Source organism: Centruroides vittatus, unplaced genomic scaffold (assembly GCF_030686945.1).
Source record: "Centruroides vittatus isolate TY-2023 unplaced genomic scaffold, ASM3068694v2 contig_425, whole genome shotgun sequence".
Lineage (NCBI taxonomy): Eukaryota > Metazoa > Arthropoda > Arachnida > Scorpiones > Buthidae > Centruroides > Centruroides vittatus.
The window spans coordinates 1,065,441-1,083,981 of NW_027122231.1; the positions used below are offsets into that span (position 1 = coordinate 1,065,441).

Consider the following 18,541-nt stretch of genomic DNA (forward strand, 5'->3'; position numbering starts at 1 on the left):
ATCGAATTCAATTTTCAAACTGATAATTTGCATTTTAATTAAATTTCACAACTTTTCTCCAAGGAAACTTTCAGTTACCAAAACAGGATATTTATCCTGTGTTCAAATGAAATAGCTTATATTACCTACATCATATTGAATAAGATCAATTCCTTATCAGATGAAAATATTTATATTTTTCTCTTTATATATCTTGAATGTTTATTTGAATTATAAATTTTGAATGTTTCGGCATTACGATTTGCAATTATATTTAACATATGTACTGTACTTGTCCAACAGTAGCTGAGTGGATAAAATCACTGAACACTGGTAGTTGGCAGTAAATTCACGCCTGGCATCCACTTGGCAAAAACAAACATCTCACGTATATAAACACCAAGCCGAATATTGTACTGTACATAAGCTAAATAAGCTGCATCTTATTGGCTGATTAACGCGAGGCCCTAACTTAAGGTCTCATATTTTTAGAAGTGTCATTATTTAGTGGAGAGGAAAGACCTGTTGTGTAGAATGTTAGTACAACGACAAACAAGTGTAATCCTGCTAAATAAAGTATAATTATTACTTTTCCGGCTGTTATATATAACAGAGGAAAAGTATGGCAATCGGTCAAAAAATGACCCCAAGGTTTTCACATTTTTTGGACTCAGGGGACCTTAAAACATCGAGAAATGCAAAAGAATTCGGAGATTTTTGGATGTTAGTGTGTGGGGGACACAATTTTGTTCATCCCTTTTAAAACTTAATAACTCCTGTGCTTTCTGCCGAAATTTTTTGAAATTTTGCAGAGAGGTTCGTTTATTAGGGAGATTGATGCTGTTAAATTTTGGTGATGAAACGTCGAGGGGGTGGGGAGATAAAGGGGATCGTGTGTATTTCCACGATCTCCTTTATCTCCAGACTTAATGACGATTTTACTTGTTATTAGCATTAACAATTTTTTTTATAAAACCCATCTCTACCTTCAAAATTTTGCCATTTTATAATAGTTAAACATATAAAATTTGTTTTAATAAAATATAATAACAGATGGCGCCACCAAATGTTGCTGGGAAAGTTAAGAAACTCATTGCTGAATTTTTAATTAATGCGGTCGATTCGATTTATGTTGAAAAATTAACCGAGAATATAAGAAACTGTAATACAGAAATACTGTAATCATATTTATCAAAATAGATTATATAGATTTAATATGACAAATATTATCTAATATAATGAGCTTATTTACTTAAGATTTATTGCACTTACTCTTGAAAGTGATTGTAAATATTTACCTATTATGTGTATATATATAATATTATTTTCATTTTCAATTGTACAATTGTTTAATTGTTTTATCTTTAAATTAATAACTAAACTCGTAGTACTATAATTTCCAAGTTAGCAAAAATAAGCATTAAATAGTAGTAGTAAATAAATTTTATGTATATTGGACAACCTGAAATATTGCTTTGTATCGTTTCAATTTTTATAATAAATTTCAGTATATTATTATGTAATACTTATTAAGATCTGTATACTCAAGAATTTTGGATTGACTAGAGCAATTTATAGCTAAACATTACTCCTGAAATTCAGTAAATCCTTTAAGAATAGGCTTCTATTCTGTTTAATGCTGTATGCAGTACATGCCACTTGCTTTAGCTAGTGACGTTACGGCATTTTTCTAGACGATATTTAAATTTGATTTCGAAAGATTTATTGAGAAATTTCTAAATAAATCGCTCTTAATTATTACAAAGAATATGGTGATTTTTCTAATATGAGAATAAAGTAGCCAATGACTTTAAAAATTTTATATTTTTAAGTATATTTATATTAAATAATCTTTTACGTTAGAAGCAGAACATTTTAAGGAAATATTTTCTGCTTATCTAAACATTTTTTTCTCTGAAATATAATAGAATTTGATATTTTAAATATATTTAATTAGTTTCTATTGAATAAAATGGAAAAGTAAATGATGTAAAGCTGTTTCAACGTAGGAGAATGTAACTGAGCAACACAATCAAATTTTCGATGACATTGCTACATTTTATAAATTTTTATGGAATCAATGCCTGAATAAAGTACCTAATACATGAATAACGTAATAATTTTACTTGTTATTTTAATTCTTAATTTTGTTTTTAATAATGTAAACTATTTTACACGCGATTGCATCATTTAAAAGAATGATTTTGCTGAATGCATTATATTAAGTGATGCAATCGAACGTATTTTGAGAAAGTTTGTAATGATTCAATAAAAACCAACTTAATTCTTGTTGAAATATTTCAAAACAAATAAATGAAATAAAATTATTTATTTAAATACATAGAAAATATAACATAAAAATTTTATTTATCAGATTCGATACAATAAATAATTTTTTTTAATGTCATTAAAAGAATCTACTAATATTTTTTCGCATGACAAAGTATAATATCTCAAATCAATCAAGTACAATTGAGTTGTCTAAGGATATAGTATCTAAGGGCTATCCAGGCGATTGTTATTTATTCGGTTGCTAATTATGAAAATGTAGTAATTAATAATTAACGAAATATATCCTACATTTAATAATGTAAAGTTTAAACTTAGAAAATGTTTGGAGATATTTCCCTGGAAAATGGAAAATCCTCTGAGAAGAAATTAGTTTAATAGTGGTATTCCGTGTATCTTGGCTAACTTGTAACATGTGTGCCACTTTGAGACATCCCACATATACATCGCATATGTGCATTTACACACATACGATGTATATGTAATTCTACATTTGGTAATGTTATTGAGTCTCAGAGTGGCGACGATGACGAAGATAGGGCTACTCACTAAAACATCGTTAAAGTGGATTGTCATCTGATTTAGAAGGCACTTTGAAGACTTTTCTATCTTAGAAGTGAATGAGATTTGAGAACGAGATATAAGAAAAGCTAAATAAAAGCTATAGAAGTAGTTTCTTGTCCTTAATTTTATCTTTTAATATTTATTCTTTATTGGGCCTTGTATCAGAGTCAGGATTTATTACACTTATTGTATGGAACGATTAAGGGTTTCTTCGTTTCGTATAATAAGTCCTGATTCTGATACAAGGCCAAGTAGACATAAATATTAAAAGATTAAATTAATAATTAAAAATGATTGTTTTAGAAATGAAATGCATTCTATTATAAATTTTTATTGTTTTGGAAATGGAGCGATGATATTTCTACAAATATAACCTGTTTATCACCAGTTAATAAATATATATTTTTTAAAATATAATTGAAAAGATGTCATTGAACTTTCTTAATCGTTATCTAAACTAAAATATTCCAGTAAATTTCCAGTTTGACAAATAATTGAAAAAATAGAAATGTTATCTCTCCTTTGATATGTATTGAATATATAGGCTTATAACTTGTAATCATGAATGGAAAACACTTTTGCTCATATTACGAATGTAAAATTACGTCTCACTAATTAAATTTTACATCATATTCATTATCAGTTTATTTTAAATGCATCTATCGTAATTACTCATACTCTGTATGTACGACGCGCAGAGTTACATAATTTATTCTACTGATTAGTATAACCAGGAAGCTCATACTTATTTTCATGAATATACTGAAAAATAAGTCAATTAAAATTAAGGAAAAAAGACTATTTCCATTTACAATCACAATTTATTTTTTTAATTTCAATTCTAAGTCTTTTAGCTTCCTCTAGCCCTATAAATTTTATTTATACAGCTTTAAATCAATATTTAATTTACCTCTTTTTAATTTACTTAATTAAGATGTCGTTTAAGTAACAAATTACTAAATTTCAGACGATAAAAACAAATAATGTTATCAAATTTTATATATCTCGGTTATTTCTGCAGACAAGATTTTTTTCTAATATGCAAAACAGATCTTTATTATTAAGCATTTTCAATTTGATTGAATTAAATCTTGTAACAGCCAAAATATGAAAAATTTCTCTACTTGACGATAGATTTATTCAGCACAATTTCCTAGTGAATAGCCTTCTAGTCGAATTAACACAGATGATACTTTGAAAGTATCTTTTTCTCTGGAAATCATTAGTATAAGTCTACTAATTTCTCTGAAAGTTATCATTTCTGTATTGTTTTTGATTAAATGGCTGTTCGATAAGAAATCGTGATAGAGAAATCCATTATCAAATGTAATTCAAACTTGGATTCTTTTGGAAAATCAATACTTCGTTCCGTTTTCCTGTGATGAAAAATCGCAAAGGGTAAATTAGTGTAATTATAATTCAGAGTTTACGGTTTGTTTTGGATTTGTTTTCCAAAGCCCATCCCGACGAATTATACGATTTATGAGTGTAACTTTGAGATCGGTTGTATAACCATGTACAATTGTACTCCGAGAACCAAATTCAGTTCATAGTCAGGTTTAAAAAATATTAAGTATTGTTTGCATAAGCAACAATACTTATTATCAATTGTAAGTTTGCATCAAACACTTATATGCTTACGTTTAGCATCCATAATTATAAAAAAACAAATATTGTATGTCAATATAAAACTACATCATAGTTTTTAAACATCCTCTTGTTTCTTTTCTTATTTTATTCTGGATAAATAAATGCTTAAAACTGTAAGGTTTCTTTGTGAAAAATCAAGTGGATATAATATAAATATTTTAATATTTTACATTATGTGGAATTTCTGTACAATATTTTTAATAAGCGAAATACAGCCTAATGCAATATATTCAAAATTAGTGACTTTCCTAGATGATCGTATGGTATAGTAAAAATATTCCTTCTTCTTCAAAGAATTCTTGTTCGGATCCTTCCTGGCTTTGGATTAAATTATTAATGAAAAATATAATGAAAAGTGTCGTCGTCATTCTTCACTCTCTCACCCATATTAATCATCATTCATAATATTATAATTACTTTATTATTACTTATAAATTGTTCTATTATAACAGTTTTCATTTATTTATACACAAAGACGCATATTAATTTTATATTTTTTATAATTATCACTATAAGTGCATTTTATACTTCCTTATAATAGTTACATTTTATTATTACTTATGATTTTTTCTATTGTAATAGTTTTAGCCAATTATCATTTATTTTTATACTCAAGCTCTTATTAATGTTATTTCTAGTTTTTAATATTTCCATACTTTGTTTAAATTTCCTTGTTCATCCGTTCTCAAGATTTCAACGCCATGTTTTGCAATGTTTACAGTTTAGTAAACAATGTAAATCAGGCAGAATTTTGTATTTTAGGTCACCAATGTGTTCTTTTAATCGTGTTTGGAATTCCTTCTTTGCTTCATCTTTATACGTGAATTTGTTATTACACCTACACGGAGTAGAATATATTGCATTAGTTCTTGAGCTGCAATTTGAAAAAATTGTAGACTTATAGATTCTCACCGTTGTCCTCCATTTATCCGTCTGTCTGTCTTTCCTTAATCTCAAGAACTGAACTAGATATATGAAAAACGAGACAGATATGAAAATTGAAGGATACAGAAGGATCCGATTAACTATATAAGAACTTCCAATGAAAACCAGAAGTCATGTTATTTCAATTCAAAAATTCTCTCCTGAAAAGTGTTAGATAGATGACCGGCACGACTTTATTGTTAAAGGAAAAGTATGATGTACAGGGGCAAGCCACTGCTAATTTAAATATATTAAAACTATGACTAAAAATTGCAGTCCGACATTGTGTCAATGTCACAATAAATAATTGCTAGTTTCATTTATGTTATCGTGCTTTTTATTTAAAGTTTTCTTGTTAGTTATTCTTCTTTTTAACTTATATGTGGGGACAATTTAATGTTATAACTTAAATATTGAGTCAACTGTAATTGTTTCGGCCTCATGACTGATATAATCACTATTTTTGATGATAATAAAAATGTTGGCAAAAGAATCATATGTAACTTAATTGATGCTGAACTAACAAAGATTGTTACTACTGCTAAAGCAATATTTTTTTTTCGCTAAAATTCTTCTGGTACTTGGTGCTAATTTTAACTGATGTTTAACGAAAATGCGAAATGAGCACCATTCTAAACCTCCTGCCTCTACTTCACTTGAAAAAAACTTGTTGCTCGAAGAACTTCAAAGGACATGTCTACATAGATCACTATAACACTTTTGAAAGGTGTATAAGGAAAATAAACATTTATTTGAAATAAAAATAAAACACAAGCGTAATTTTTCATTTGTTGATGTTGAATAATCAACCAGCAGAAAAATATCGCGAATAATAAGGTTTCTCCGTGAAGAGTTCATCACACTCAAGATGAAAACATTTCGAGAAAAACATTTACGGTAAAATTATCTTATTTTTGCGTTTAATTCAAATCTCAACGAAAAAATACTATGTTCCATTTAAAAAAAATTCTATTTTCGACCTGGATATAACATTTTCGGTCAGTACAGGAAGTTGAAACTATCACCATTTGATAGATCGTCTTCGATTTACGTATAAAAAGTTTTAGATCTTCGATGAAACTCATTTCTCTTCGTTTTAAAAGGGATGTATGGGTGGTCTGGGTTTTCCTATATATATAGAGGCTAATATATAGGTATATGCTAAAGAATAAAATAAATTATTACGTAACATAAAAAGTTATTACAGTTCATTAAATCTATTTTACTTATCTTCTAAATTATCCGATTAACTTGCTGTGTATTTAGTGATATTTATGCGTTATCTACCTGTAGGCCTATATTAACTATATTAAGAGGTTAACTCTTCGATGAACTATCGAAGGAACACGTTTTAAATCAGATAAAACTTTCAAATGGTTTAATTGAAAAAGCTCTTTGCCACTATCTCGAGTAGGGTCGGACTTAATGAAGATTTTATTTGTTATTAGCATTTGCATTTTTGTAAAATAAAACTTATCCCTTCCCTCATACTTAAGCTTTTTGCCTTTTTATAATAAATTAATTACCTAACAAGTTTTTTAAAACAAAATGGGGATATTTTGTTATATTTCTGTCACTCGACTTTTAATTATATAAATGCAGAATAATAAATGAATTTTTTTTGTTTGTTTATTTTTATACACTTTTTATTAACTTATTCTGTCTGTTCGTGTGTATATCAGTTTATCCAGAATCTCGTAACTCAATTTTTTACCCACTTCCCAATTAAATGCTAAACCAAGAAGAATTTTTATAATTTACTGTTATATAAAACTAAAAAGTAGAAAATAAATTTTTTTAATCTTTCGCAATATTCTTGATATTATGGGACAAAAATAAAAGCGTGAAGCACTCACGGACTAATTATTATGCCCATGAGCGCCCCACGTTTGTATTTTTGTCCCATACTATCAAGATTACTGTGAAAGGTGAAAAAATTTATATTTTATTTTCTAGTGCATTTATGTGAATAATAATCGTTTCTTTATAATTTTTTAATATATTTTTTATTTCCTCAATTACATCATATAGCAATAATTTCAGAGAAAAATGAAAGAAATTATTTATTGTGTAAATTTATATTTCAACATATAATGACACATTGTTAATTTTCTTGCATAATTTCCTTAAATTTATAATTATATGTAATTCTAATAATATTTTTCTGAATGAAAAATGAAATTTTTATTCTTTCTAAAAACTTTTTGCTGATAAAGATTTTGGCAAAATTATTTAAAATATTTTGTAACTATATTTTATCATCCCGTATTAATTTATTTATAGTAACGAGTTAAATAATTACCATTGAGAAATTACGTACTCGTGCTACTGTTGCATCACTGGATCTCGATCGATATGGCTGATTTATTCTCTCCATGTACATGTGCATGACGTTGTGTCTATGCTTTCAACAGATCTAAAGCTGTATTGCAACTAAGAACAATGCTTTTAATAAGATGCTAGGCTACATGACCAGACACAGAACCCCCTCCCCGTCGTAGTGGACCATGAATTACCCCTAACTCTTTAAACTGGGCTACGTGGTTTTTGAATGTTCGCTATGATCACTATTATGTCGAAATTCAATTTCATAATCTTATTATATAACTCAACTCTTCAATGTTATCATTTGTAATTCTAGCCGGATATTATTATCATTGTACAGATAATGTACTATAATCTCTAGTTATATTTCTATTTTTGGCTTAACATTTATTGACTACTGACAAAGCGAAATTATCGTTATTTCGAAATCGATCAGTATAAATTTACGAAATCAACAAGAAAATTACGAAGAGAATACTTGTCCTGGATAACGATAAAATATAAACTTCAATAATACCATTTTAATAAATAATAAGGCATAAAGGTTTAAATATAAAAAAATCGTATTATGGAATACATAATTAAATTAATTCGTTGTTTAATTATTTTTTATAAATTTCGTTTAAAATCGTCACATATGGACTCTAGCTTATCCAGGATTGCTTTAAGTAGAATTCATTAAGACAACAAGAATTGCACCACTCATCTGCTTTTCAGGCTATGGCCAGGAGAGGAAGAGGACTGATACATTTTACTGTATCTAGTTTTTTTGTTTTTAACTCTTTTCGCCCTGCGGGCACTAAGAGGGCCTCTTTTAGAAGGCCCATTATGGGTTCGGCCAGGCCCACAATGAGGCGACCGGGTGGTGAGGGACAGGACCCGACATAACCGAACGGACCACCCCCCGAAAAATTCCTGGGGATTTTTCGACCCGTTCGGATTCGATCCCGGGTCCCCCAGAGCAGTAGGCTGCAACCTTGACCGCTCGGCCATCCGGCTGTCTCTGTATCTACTTTATTACGAGTAACTATAGTATGCAGATGGATGCATTGTTTTAATGTTCCTTTAAAAATTTACTCGTTTATTTACAGATACAGGATTTAAAAGTTACCAGATTAACTAGAAATTTTATTACAGTAGAGAGTCATTAATCGGAACGCCGGTAATCGAATCGCCGGTAATCGGCACGATTTTCAGTCGGACTGTGTCGTGCTGAATCGAACGTTTTTGATACTAAATTTACTTCTAAAGTATAATTTTCATGTTTTTATATTCTTCAATATATTTATTTTGTTTGTACAAAATGCAGAAATAATTTTTAACGATACGATAGCCTTGATTATTATTATAAAAATTTTCGTTAGGCTTACAATCGACGAAAATTCAACACGAAGCGACACGCAATGGAGAAAAATTCAACACGAAGCGACACGCAACGGAGAAAAATTTGAACATCGGACAGGTTAATATATTTTTTCGTACATAATTGGTAATCGGAACAAATGACTAATCTGAACCACCCCAGTCCCCAATTGATTCCGATTTTCGACTCTCTACTGTAATTAATTAAACCGGCAGACATTTTTGCCGTTTAGACCGGATAATCGAGCGTCTTTAATAGCATTAAGATTATCCAAAACGATTTAAAAAAGGAAAGAAAACGTGTAGCGTTGTATATACCCAGAGTATAATACACAGAGAACAAACGCTTCATGTAATTGGAAATCACTGTCATTTGTCGATTGTAGCGCCGCGAAACTAGGTCGTGTATTAACATAACGTTAGATTTTGTGTAAATTAATTTACCTTCAAATACATGAATTGCATTACAGTATTCATTGTTCACGAAATATTCAATGCACAATGTTTGATAGTGTACCAAAACACAAAAACAAACGGAATTTTGTTAATTCGATAGACCCGTGGTCCCATCAAGTTCGAATAATCGAGTTTCCACTGTATGTCTCTATGTCTAATACATGCTTATTTTTTAATTAGCTATCGTTACGATAAAGCGATATAAATTAAATATAAATAATTGGTATAAATGACATAAATATTTTATTTATATTATATTTACTTAAAGAGATAGTGTTTAATCAATAAAACGATTATATTCATCAATCACACAGCTTTCAAAAATATCTTTATATTATATTAATTTAAATTTCCCGTATACCAATCTAAATATATATAATTATTATATTTAAATTCTCTTAGAACTATAGTGAGAAATCCGGGGAGTAATCAATTATAGTTCGGGGCATCGTTTTATGTCGATATCAATGCTATTGAGGCCGATTATATCAATTGATAAATTGAAAAGATTACAGAAATTAAGGCCTATTATATCATTATATCACTTGAAGATGCTGATAGGCGTATAGAGAAGAATTCAATCCAAGACAAATTAGATTAAATTTTTGTACTATTAAGTTTTATGATCAAGCAGGTACATTTGATAAATTACACACCTTCAGATGAATAATAAAATAATAAAATGATACTCATCTGTCTAGGATTGTCGAGAGTGGAAAGCTAGGATTTTTCCTAGAGCCCTAAAAAACTTAGGGGCCCTTAGCGGTTGCTACTCCTATAAATAAATGTTTTTACTAACAAAAAATAGAATTTTAAGACTTATTTATTAATTAATAAAAACGAAAAATTTCCACGCGTTTCAAACAAGGGAGCCAAAAAGGCCCACTCTACTCATTAAATGAATTAATTAAAAATAATTTTACGTATTTTCAAAAATATTTAATTAAAAGTTTTTCAGAATTTTTTGAAAATTGTGCAATTTACTAAAGAATATCGTTAAAAATATTTCAGAGAAATCTTCAGAACGATACGTGTATTACTGATATAATTATTTTCGTTTTATCGAAGCCAAAGTTCTGTTTAGTGCAGACTGTACTGACGTAATTAGTTTTCTTTCAGTTTTAAAAAGTTCAGGTAAATAAAACATCAATTCTTAGAATATGATATATAATGAGCGTTAATTTTTTTGAATATTTCTCCGCAACATACGTTACATCTACGTAAACAAATACTGTATTTTAATATTTTTATTTTCTTAACGTTATTCCAAATTATTTCTATCCTTAACAATTTTTAACAACAATATAATTTTAATGTCGTTTTATTATTAAATACAATTAATAATCAGTTATAGTGTATTTAATATTTAACAAAAAAAAAACACTTACAATTTTAATTATTTACGGTATTTTATGCATCTAGATCTGGTTGTATTCAATAGTCATAAATTTAATTAAATTCTCTTTATATCATTTAAATACTTTTTAATTTAAATTTAAAAGTATGAAAGGAGGCATACAATCAGGTCTTCTTTTATACTCTATTAAACAGTTAAAGATGAATAAATCACGTGTACTTAATATATATTACAGTTACATTCATTTTCGTGATTTTATCTCTAAATATGATCAAGAATAATTTACAATAAATTAAGATTCAGTTTACTTTAATCATTAAGTTCTTTAATGAATAACGTTTTTAAACTTTAAAAAATACATTATATATACAGGGAGATGCAAAAGTAGGTATACAATTGAGAATCTGAGAATTACAAATGTTTGGTATTCATTATTATTATTTTTATTATCTTTTATTAGTTTGTATTCCTTATTTGTGATTTTAATTTGTACATAAAAATAAATGTTTTTTTCTTCCCATTTTCTCCCTGTATGTTTTTTTCATAATAACAACTGTACGCCTATTTTTGCACTCCCTGTATTATATATTTTAAAGATTAAAAACTTTAATTGTTAAAGGAAGGGGAGTGTATATATATATATATATATATACGAGTATATAATAATAATAATCTAAATATATATAACTCAAAGGTGACTGACTGACTGACATAGTGATCTATCAACGCACAGCCCAAACCACTAGACGGATCGGGCTGAAATTTGGCATGCAGGTAGATGTTATGACGTAGGCATCCGCTAAGAAAGGATTTTGATCAATTCTACCCCCAAGGGGATAAAATAGGGAATGAAAGTTTGTATGAAACTTTGTATGAAAGTTTGTATGAAACCGATCCGGCTGAGACTTTGCATGCATAAAGCTACTATAACGTAGGGATCCCCTAAGAAAGGATTTTGCTAAATTCCACCCCTGAGGGGATAAAATAGGGGATGAAAGTTTGTATAAATCTTCTTAGATATTCGACTGATTGAACTGAAATTAAAGATTGCAGCTACTATGACGAAGACGTCCGCTTAAATAGGATTTTGATAAATTCAACCCCCATGGAGATAAAATAAGGGATGATGGAGGATGTAAATGTATTAGTTTGAACCTATCAGTACCTAATGGAACGAATAAATTAAGACGAACAAAATAATTTTAGTTCTAAATGTTGACAATAGATGGCGTTAGTAGGTTTTGTCGGTTAGCTTTTTTTAAAATGGCTAAAGAAAATCTGAACGTTAATGGAGAAGTTGAAGAATGTACTGTCGTCCCTATTGTTGGTGACGGTGCATGTTTGTTTTGTGCTCTCTCTTATTTAATGTACGGAACACAAGATAGAGCGATGGAGGTGCGTTCAGAAATTGTCAGATATGTGGTTAATGACTGGAGAAAGTTTTCAATTATGACCCACGACAGGAATGGTGATAACTACGTAACACCTGACGAATATTTTGCTGATATGATGAAAAATGCTACTTATGGCGGATTTTGTGAGTTAATAGCAGCAGGATTAATATTCCCATTTAAGTTTGAAGTTTATAGAAACGGTCTCATATATATACGGAATCTGGATCTAACGACTATCCGGTAAGGCGATTACGATTCAGCCAAGATTTGTCCAGTGGGCATTTTGATGCCTATCTTCCCATAGCAGCACAGAAAATTACTCGGCGTCGTATGGAGGTAGCTGTAGAAGAACATGATTTTGGAATTAATACACCTTCGCAACTTAAAGTTGATAAGGGTTGTCAGGAGGTACCTGTTTTAGAGCGTGAACATTCACCTATTGTATCTTCAATAAATTATGATGAAAAATTAATAAGAAGTTTATTGTCCCAATCTGAGTCTGTGACATTAATAGAAAAAAAGAAAAACAAACGTAGGGCAAGGTTTACTAATTACACACGAAAAAATCAAATAAAAAAGGCACAAAAAAAATATGGACAGATTCTACCTGAATCCCACCGTAAAGCTGTGTCTGAATATAAGAAAAAAAACCCTGATGTACAGAGGCAAGCTGTCGCCACCTACCAGGCTGCACACCCTGAAAAACACAGGCAAGCTGTCGCCACCTACCAGGCTGCACACCCTGAAAAACACAGGCAAGCTGTCGCCACCTACCAGGCTGCACACTCTGAAAAACACAGGCAAGCTGTCGCCACCTACCAGGCTGCACACTCTGAAAAACACAGGCAAGCTGTCGCCACCTACCAGGCTGCAAACACTGAAAAACATAGGCAATCTGCTGCACTATATCAGGTCAGTAATACCGATGTGCATAGAGTGATTCAGTCACGGTATAGAGAAAATGCAATTCAGCGTGTATGGAGAAGCAAGTTGCTTTCGGGTTTGGCGTATGACCCAGATATTGCTTATGGAACTGACAGCAGTGTAGTCTTAGGTTCTATGACGTACAAGTGTCAGTGGTGTAATGCCTTGAAGTAGAAAGATGAGACACCTGGCATGTGTTGTAGCGCCGGTAAAGTACAACTTGAGCCGTTTAAACAACTGCCTGAACCACTTTACAGTCTGGTTAATGATTTACACCCAAATCATGTACACTTCATGGATAATATCCGAAAATATAATGCCTGTTTTCAAATGACTTCCTTTGGTGGAAAACAAATAAAAGAAGGCGGTTTTTCACCAACTTTTAAAGTTCAAGGACAAGTCTATCATTTAATTGGAAGTATATTACCGGAACCTGGGCAGGATGCACAGTTTCTGCAAATTTATTTCGTCGGTGAAGATGATAGAGAAGCTAATATTCGATGTTCTAAATTTCCTGATTTGAGACCAAATTTAATCAAACAATTGCAGCTTATGTTACATGAGGTGAACCCATACATAAAAGATCTAAAAACAGCCATTGATAAAATATCGCCTTCAGAGTCATTCAAGGTCGTAATACATGCAGATAAAAAACCACAAAGAGAACACAGAGGCAGATTTAATGCACCAACGGCAAATGAAGTGGCTGTTGTATTGGTAGATCAGCATTTTGACCGAAGAGACATTATTCTCGAAAGCCGAAGTAACTCACTTCAGCGTATCAGTGAGATACATCCAGCTTATGACGCGCTGCAATACCCGTTGATGTTTTGCTGGGGGGATGATGGCTATTCAATCAACATACCACAATGCGATCCCACAACTAAGTTGCCCTTGAAAAAAACAGTCTCTGCTGTAAGTTTTTATTCATACAGAATAATGATCAGAAAAGGAGAAGATAACTTTTTGGTTAAATATCGCGCTCTTTTTAGTCAATATTTGGTAGATGAATACGCAAAAATAGAAACTGAAAGACTAAACTACATAAAAAACAATCAAGCCAAATTGCGCGCAGATAATTATATTCATTTAAAAGATGCAATTGGACGGCAAGATACTGAAGCAAATCAGCTGGGACAAATGGTAGTACTTCCATCATCTTTTACTGGTGGACCAAGATACATGCACGAAAAAACGCAAGACGCCATGACCTATGTTAGACATTACGGTCGTCCCGACCTTTTTATTACTTTTACATGTAACCCACGCTGGAGTGACATAAATGAGCACTTACTTTCAGGACAAAAATCTCATGATCGATACGATATTATTTCGCGTGTCTTTCGATTAAAGGTAAAAAAGGTCATGGATTTGTTGATAAAAGGAAAAATATTCGGTGAAGTGAGATGCTATATGTATTCGACGGAATGGCAAAAGCGAGGTCTTCCGCATATTCATATACTTTTATGGCTTCAACATCGCATCACTCCGGATCAAATTGACAATATTATTTGTGCTGAAATACCTAACCCCGATCGTGATCCTGAGCTTTACGAAATTGTTAAAAGTAATATGATACATGGCCCCTGTGGAAGTTTAAACCGAAATTCTCCATGCATGAAAGATAATTCGTGCAGCAAACGTTATCCTAAGGCTCTTATTAAGGAAACTCAAACCGGTGATGATGGTTATCCGCAGTACAGGAGACGTTCTCTGGATGACGGTGGATTCTCTGTCAATATCAAGGGTGTTGCAATAGATAATCGTTGGGTGATTCCTTATAATCCAGTGCTATTAAGAACATGTAACGCTCACGTGAACGTAGAGTATTGCCATTCAGTGAAGTCAATCAAATACGTTTGCAAATATGTTAATAAAGGGTCAGATCAGGCTACGTTTACTTTAGAGAACGGGAAGGATGGGAAGGATGAAGTTACAACCTACGCAAGTGGTCGATATATAAGTTCAGCTGAAGCAGTTTGGCGAATCCTTGAATTCCCAATACATGAGCGTTTTCCACCTGTAGTGCACCTTGCTGTCCATTTTCTAAATGGACAGAGAATTTATTTTAATGAGCAGAACTTGTGCGACAAATTGAGTAGTCCTCCTACAACTACACTCCTCTCCTTTTTCGATCTGTGTAACGTGGATGACTTTGCAAAAACATTGCTATACTCGGAAGTCCCTGTGTATTACGTTTGGAACAAGCGATCGTTTCAGAGAAGGAAGAGAGGAGTGAATGTTGAAGGATGGTCAGGGGTCAAAAAAGAATACGTTCTAGGTAGGGTTTATACTGTTCATCCAAACAATACAGAATGCTACCACCTTCGAATGCTTCTACATGAGATCAGAGGCCCAATTTCATTTGAAGCGTTGAAAACTGTAGATGGTCACTTACATCCCACTTTCCAATCCGCGTGCAAGGCTCTAGGTCTACTCGAAGATGATCGGCATTTGGATTCAGCTCTTGAAGAGGCAGCACTTTGTCAAACACCGCATATGATTCGAGAGCTTTTTGCTATCATTTTATTGTTCTGCCAGGTTTCCGACCCCTTATGTCTTTGGGAAAAATACAAAGAATACCTTTCTGAAGACTTTAAAAAACAACTGGAAAGGCAAGGTGACGTGGATGTAGAGCACTCATCGGACCTGATATTTAACAAATGCCTGTCGGTATTAGAGGATGCCGTATTATCATTAGGCGGCCGTCCTCTTAAAGAGTATGGATTACCTCAGCCAATAACATCAATACATTTTGAAAATAGAGAGTACGTGAAGGAGACCAGTTACGATACAGTGGCCTTAGAAGACGCAGTAAGAAAAAATGAAGCATCCTTGAATGACGAGCAACAGGAAGTTTACAATAAAATTATCACAAGTGTAGATGCAAATGACGGTCGAATATTCTTCTTAGACGCTCCAGGTGGAACTGGTAAAACCTTCCTTATTAATTTACTTTTGGCGAAAGTAAGAAGTACTCACGGCATTGCCCTGGCTGTGGCGTCGTCCGGCATAGCTGCTACATTACTCGAAGGTGGTCGAACTGCTCATGCTACTTTTAAGTTACCACTCAATTTAATCACTGCCGAGACTCCCATTTGCAACATCTCCAAACAAAGTAATTTTGCTGAAGTTTTAAAGAGTACAAAAATAATCGTGTGGGACGAAATAACGATGGCTCATAAAGGTGGTATTGAAGCCTTAAACAGATCACTAAGGGATATAAGGGGTAATACAAAATTAATGGGTGGCGTAACAGTTTTGCTGGCCGGAGACTTTCGGCAGACTCTACCAGTCGTGCCAAAAGGAACCAGAGCTGACGAAGTAAAGTCATGCATTAAGAAATCTAATTTGTGGCCCCAGGTTAATATTCTTAAGCTCTCTAAAAATATGAGAGCACATTTGGGCGGGGATGAGTCTGCTGGTAGATTTTCAGATCTCCTTTTTAAAATCGGTAATGGTGATTTTCCATCGTTTGATGGAATGATAACCATCCCGGAAGAATTGTGCACAGTTGTTACTACGGTTCAAGAATTGCTGTCTAAAGTTTATCCAGACATTATTCATATACATGACAAGCCTATTGAATGGTTATGTGAGCGTGCCATACTTACTCCAAAGAACGATCAAGCAGCAGCTATCAACGATATCCTGCTCATGTCGTTTGAGGGCGAAGAAAAGGTCTATACTTCGATTGATACTGTGGTCAATACAGATGACGCTACTAATTACCCTGTAGAATTTTTAAATTCATTGAAACCGCCAGGTTTGCCTTATCATAAGCTTATTCTGCGTGTGGGCACTCCAATTATGTTGTTGCGAAATTTAAAACCACCAAAACTTTGTAACGGTACGAGACTGCAAGTGAAAGCGTTACATCGCAATATAGTGGAAGCCACTATATTAACTGGGTGTGCGAAAGGGGAAACTGTATTTATACCACGAATCCCATTAATACCTAATGATATCCCGTTCGAATTTAAACGATTACAGTTTCCCCTAAAAGTCTGCTTTGCCATGACAATAAACAAGTCTCAGGGGCAAACTCTCAAATTTGCGGATATTGACTTGAGAGAACATTGCTTCTCTCATGGACAGTTTTATGTTGCTTGCTCACGAGTGAGTTCACCCAATAGCTTGATAGTTTTAGCGCCTAATGACAGATTAGTTAAGAATATTGTGTACAAAGAAGTTTTGTAGGCCCTAATTTTTTACACATGCTAAACAAAAGTAAAGCCGCAAAAACTATACCTAATTAATAATAATACTTCTTTACGCGAGCGAAGCCGCGGGCAAAAGCTAGTAAATATATAAAAAAATCTTTTTTTCATACCGATCGTGTGTTCGGCCTACAATGGGAGAGACGGATAGTATGGATCATGATTCGACATATCTAAGACAGACAACTGAAAAGTATCTAGGGAATTGTTCGCCCGGATTTCATCCTGGGCCCCCCGAACAGTAGGCTGACACCTTAGTCGCCTTGGCCATCCGGTCGTCTCACGATATATTCTTTATTTACAAAGAAATGTATAAATAAAGTAGCATAAAATGCTTTCTCATAATAACTTAGGTTTAATACAAACGGCCGGATGGTCGAGTGGTCAAGGTAGCAGCCTACTGCTCTGGGGGACCCGGCGTCGAACCCGACGGGTCGATATATCCCCAAGAATTTTTTAGTGAATGAACCATCCCGATGGCTCCATTATGGGTCTGGTCCAGACCATGACGGATTACTAAAAGAAGCTCCTCTTAGTGCCCACAGGGTAAAAAGAGTTAAAGAAAATATTTTCCTAAAATCGTCCAAATTCACTAAAACATGAAAATAAATATGAGTTTACGTATATAATTTCTCTTTTATAGTGATATTTTAGAACGCTAAGAGGAATTTGGATAACAAGTTAACAAAGCGACTAATAACAAATCTCCTATAAAAGAGATTTGCGTACAGTACCTACTTAAAATTTTTGCTATTACATTATTTATATTGTATATTTTAGAAAAAATCTTCGGCTGACTGAAGTCATGCGATATGCGTTATAATATTTTTTTTAATTTTAAAGCAACAAAACTGATTGCTTTGTATGAAGGAGATGGTACAGCACAATAAATACCCACGGATTCAACCCTAAAATGAATGAATTATGCTGTCAAAATTTAGACACTTCTTTGATAGTTTAATCTGTATGACGCTTAATACGAAAATACCATATTTAAATTTTTACATAATAAAAATATAGATATAAAACAGTTCATAATTGCAAACACAGATATACTTATTTTTAAAACTCTTTCGGCCTGTGGGTACTAAGAGGAT

The 18,541-nt window shown here is 32.2% G+C and overlaps 1 protein-coding gene across 1 annotated transcript; it reads left to right on the top strand.

Annotated features, from left to right (window-relative positions):
* The first annotated feature begins 13,554 nt into the window (after window positions 1-13,554).
* LOC136976844 (uncharacterized) lies at window positions 13,555-17,424 on the top strand. The gene has a single exon (XM_067272232.1). It carries the CDS (start codon window positions 13,555-13,557, stop codon window positions 17,422-17,424), a length of 3,870 nt encoding a protein of 1,289 aa, XP_067128333.1.
* The last annotated feature ends 1,117 nt before the right edge of the window (window positions 17,425-18,541 follow it).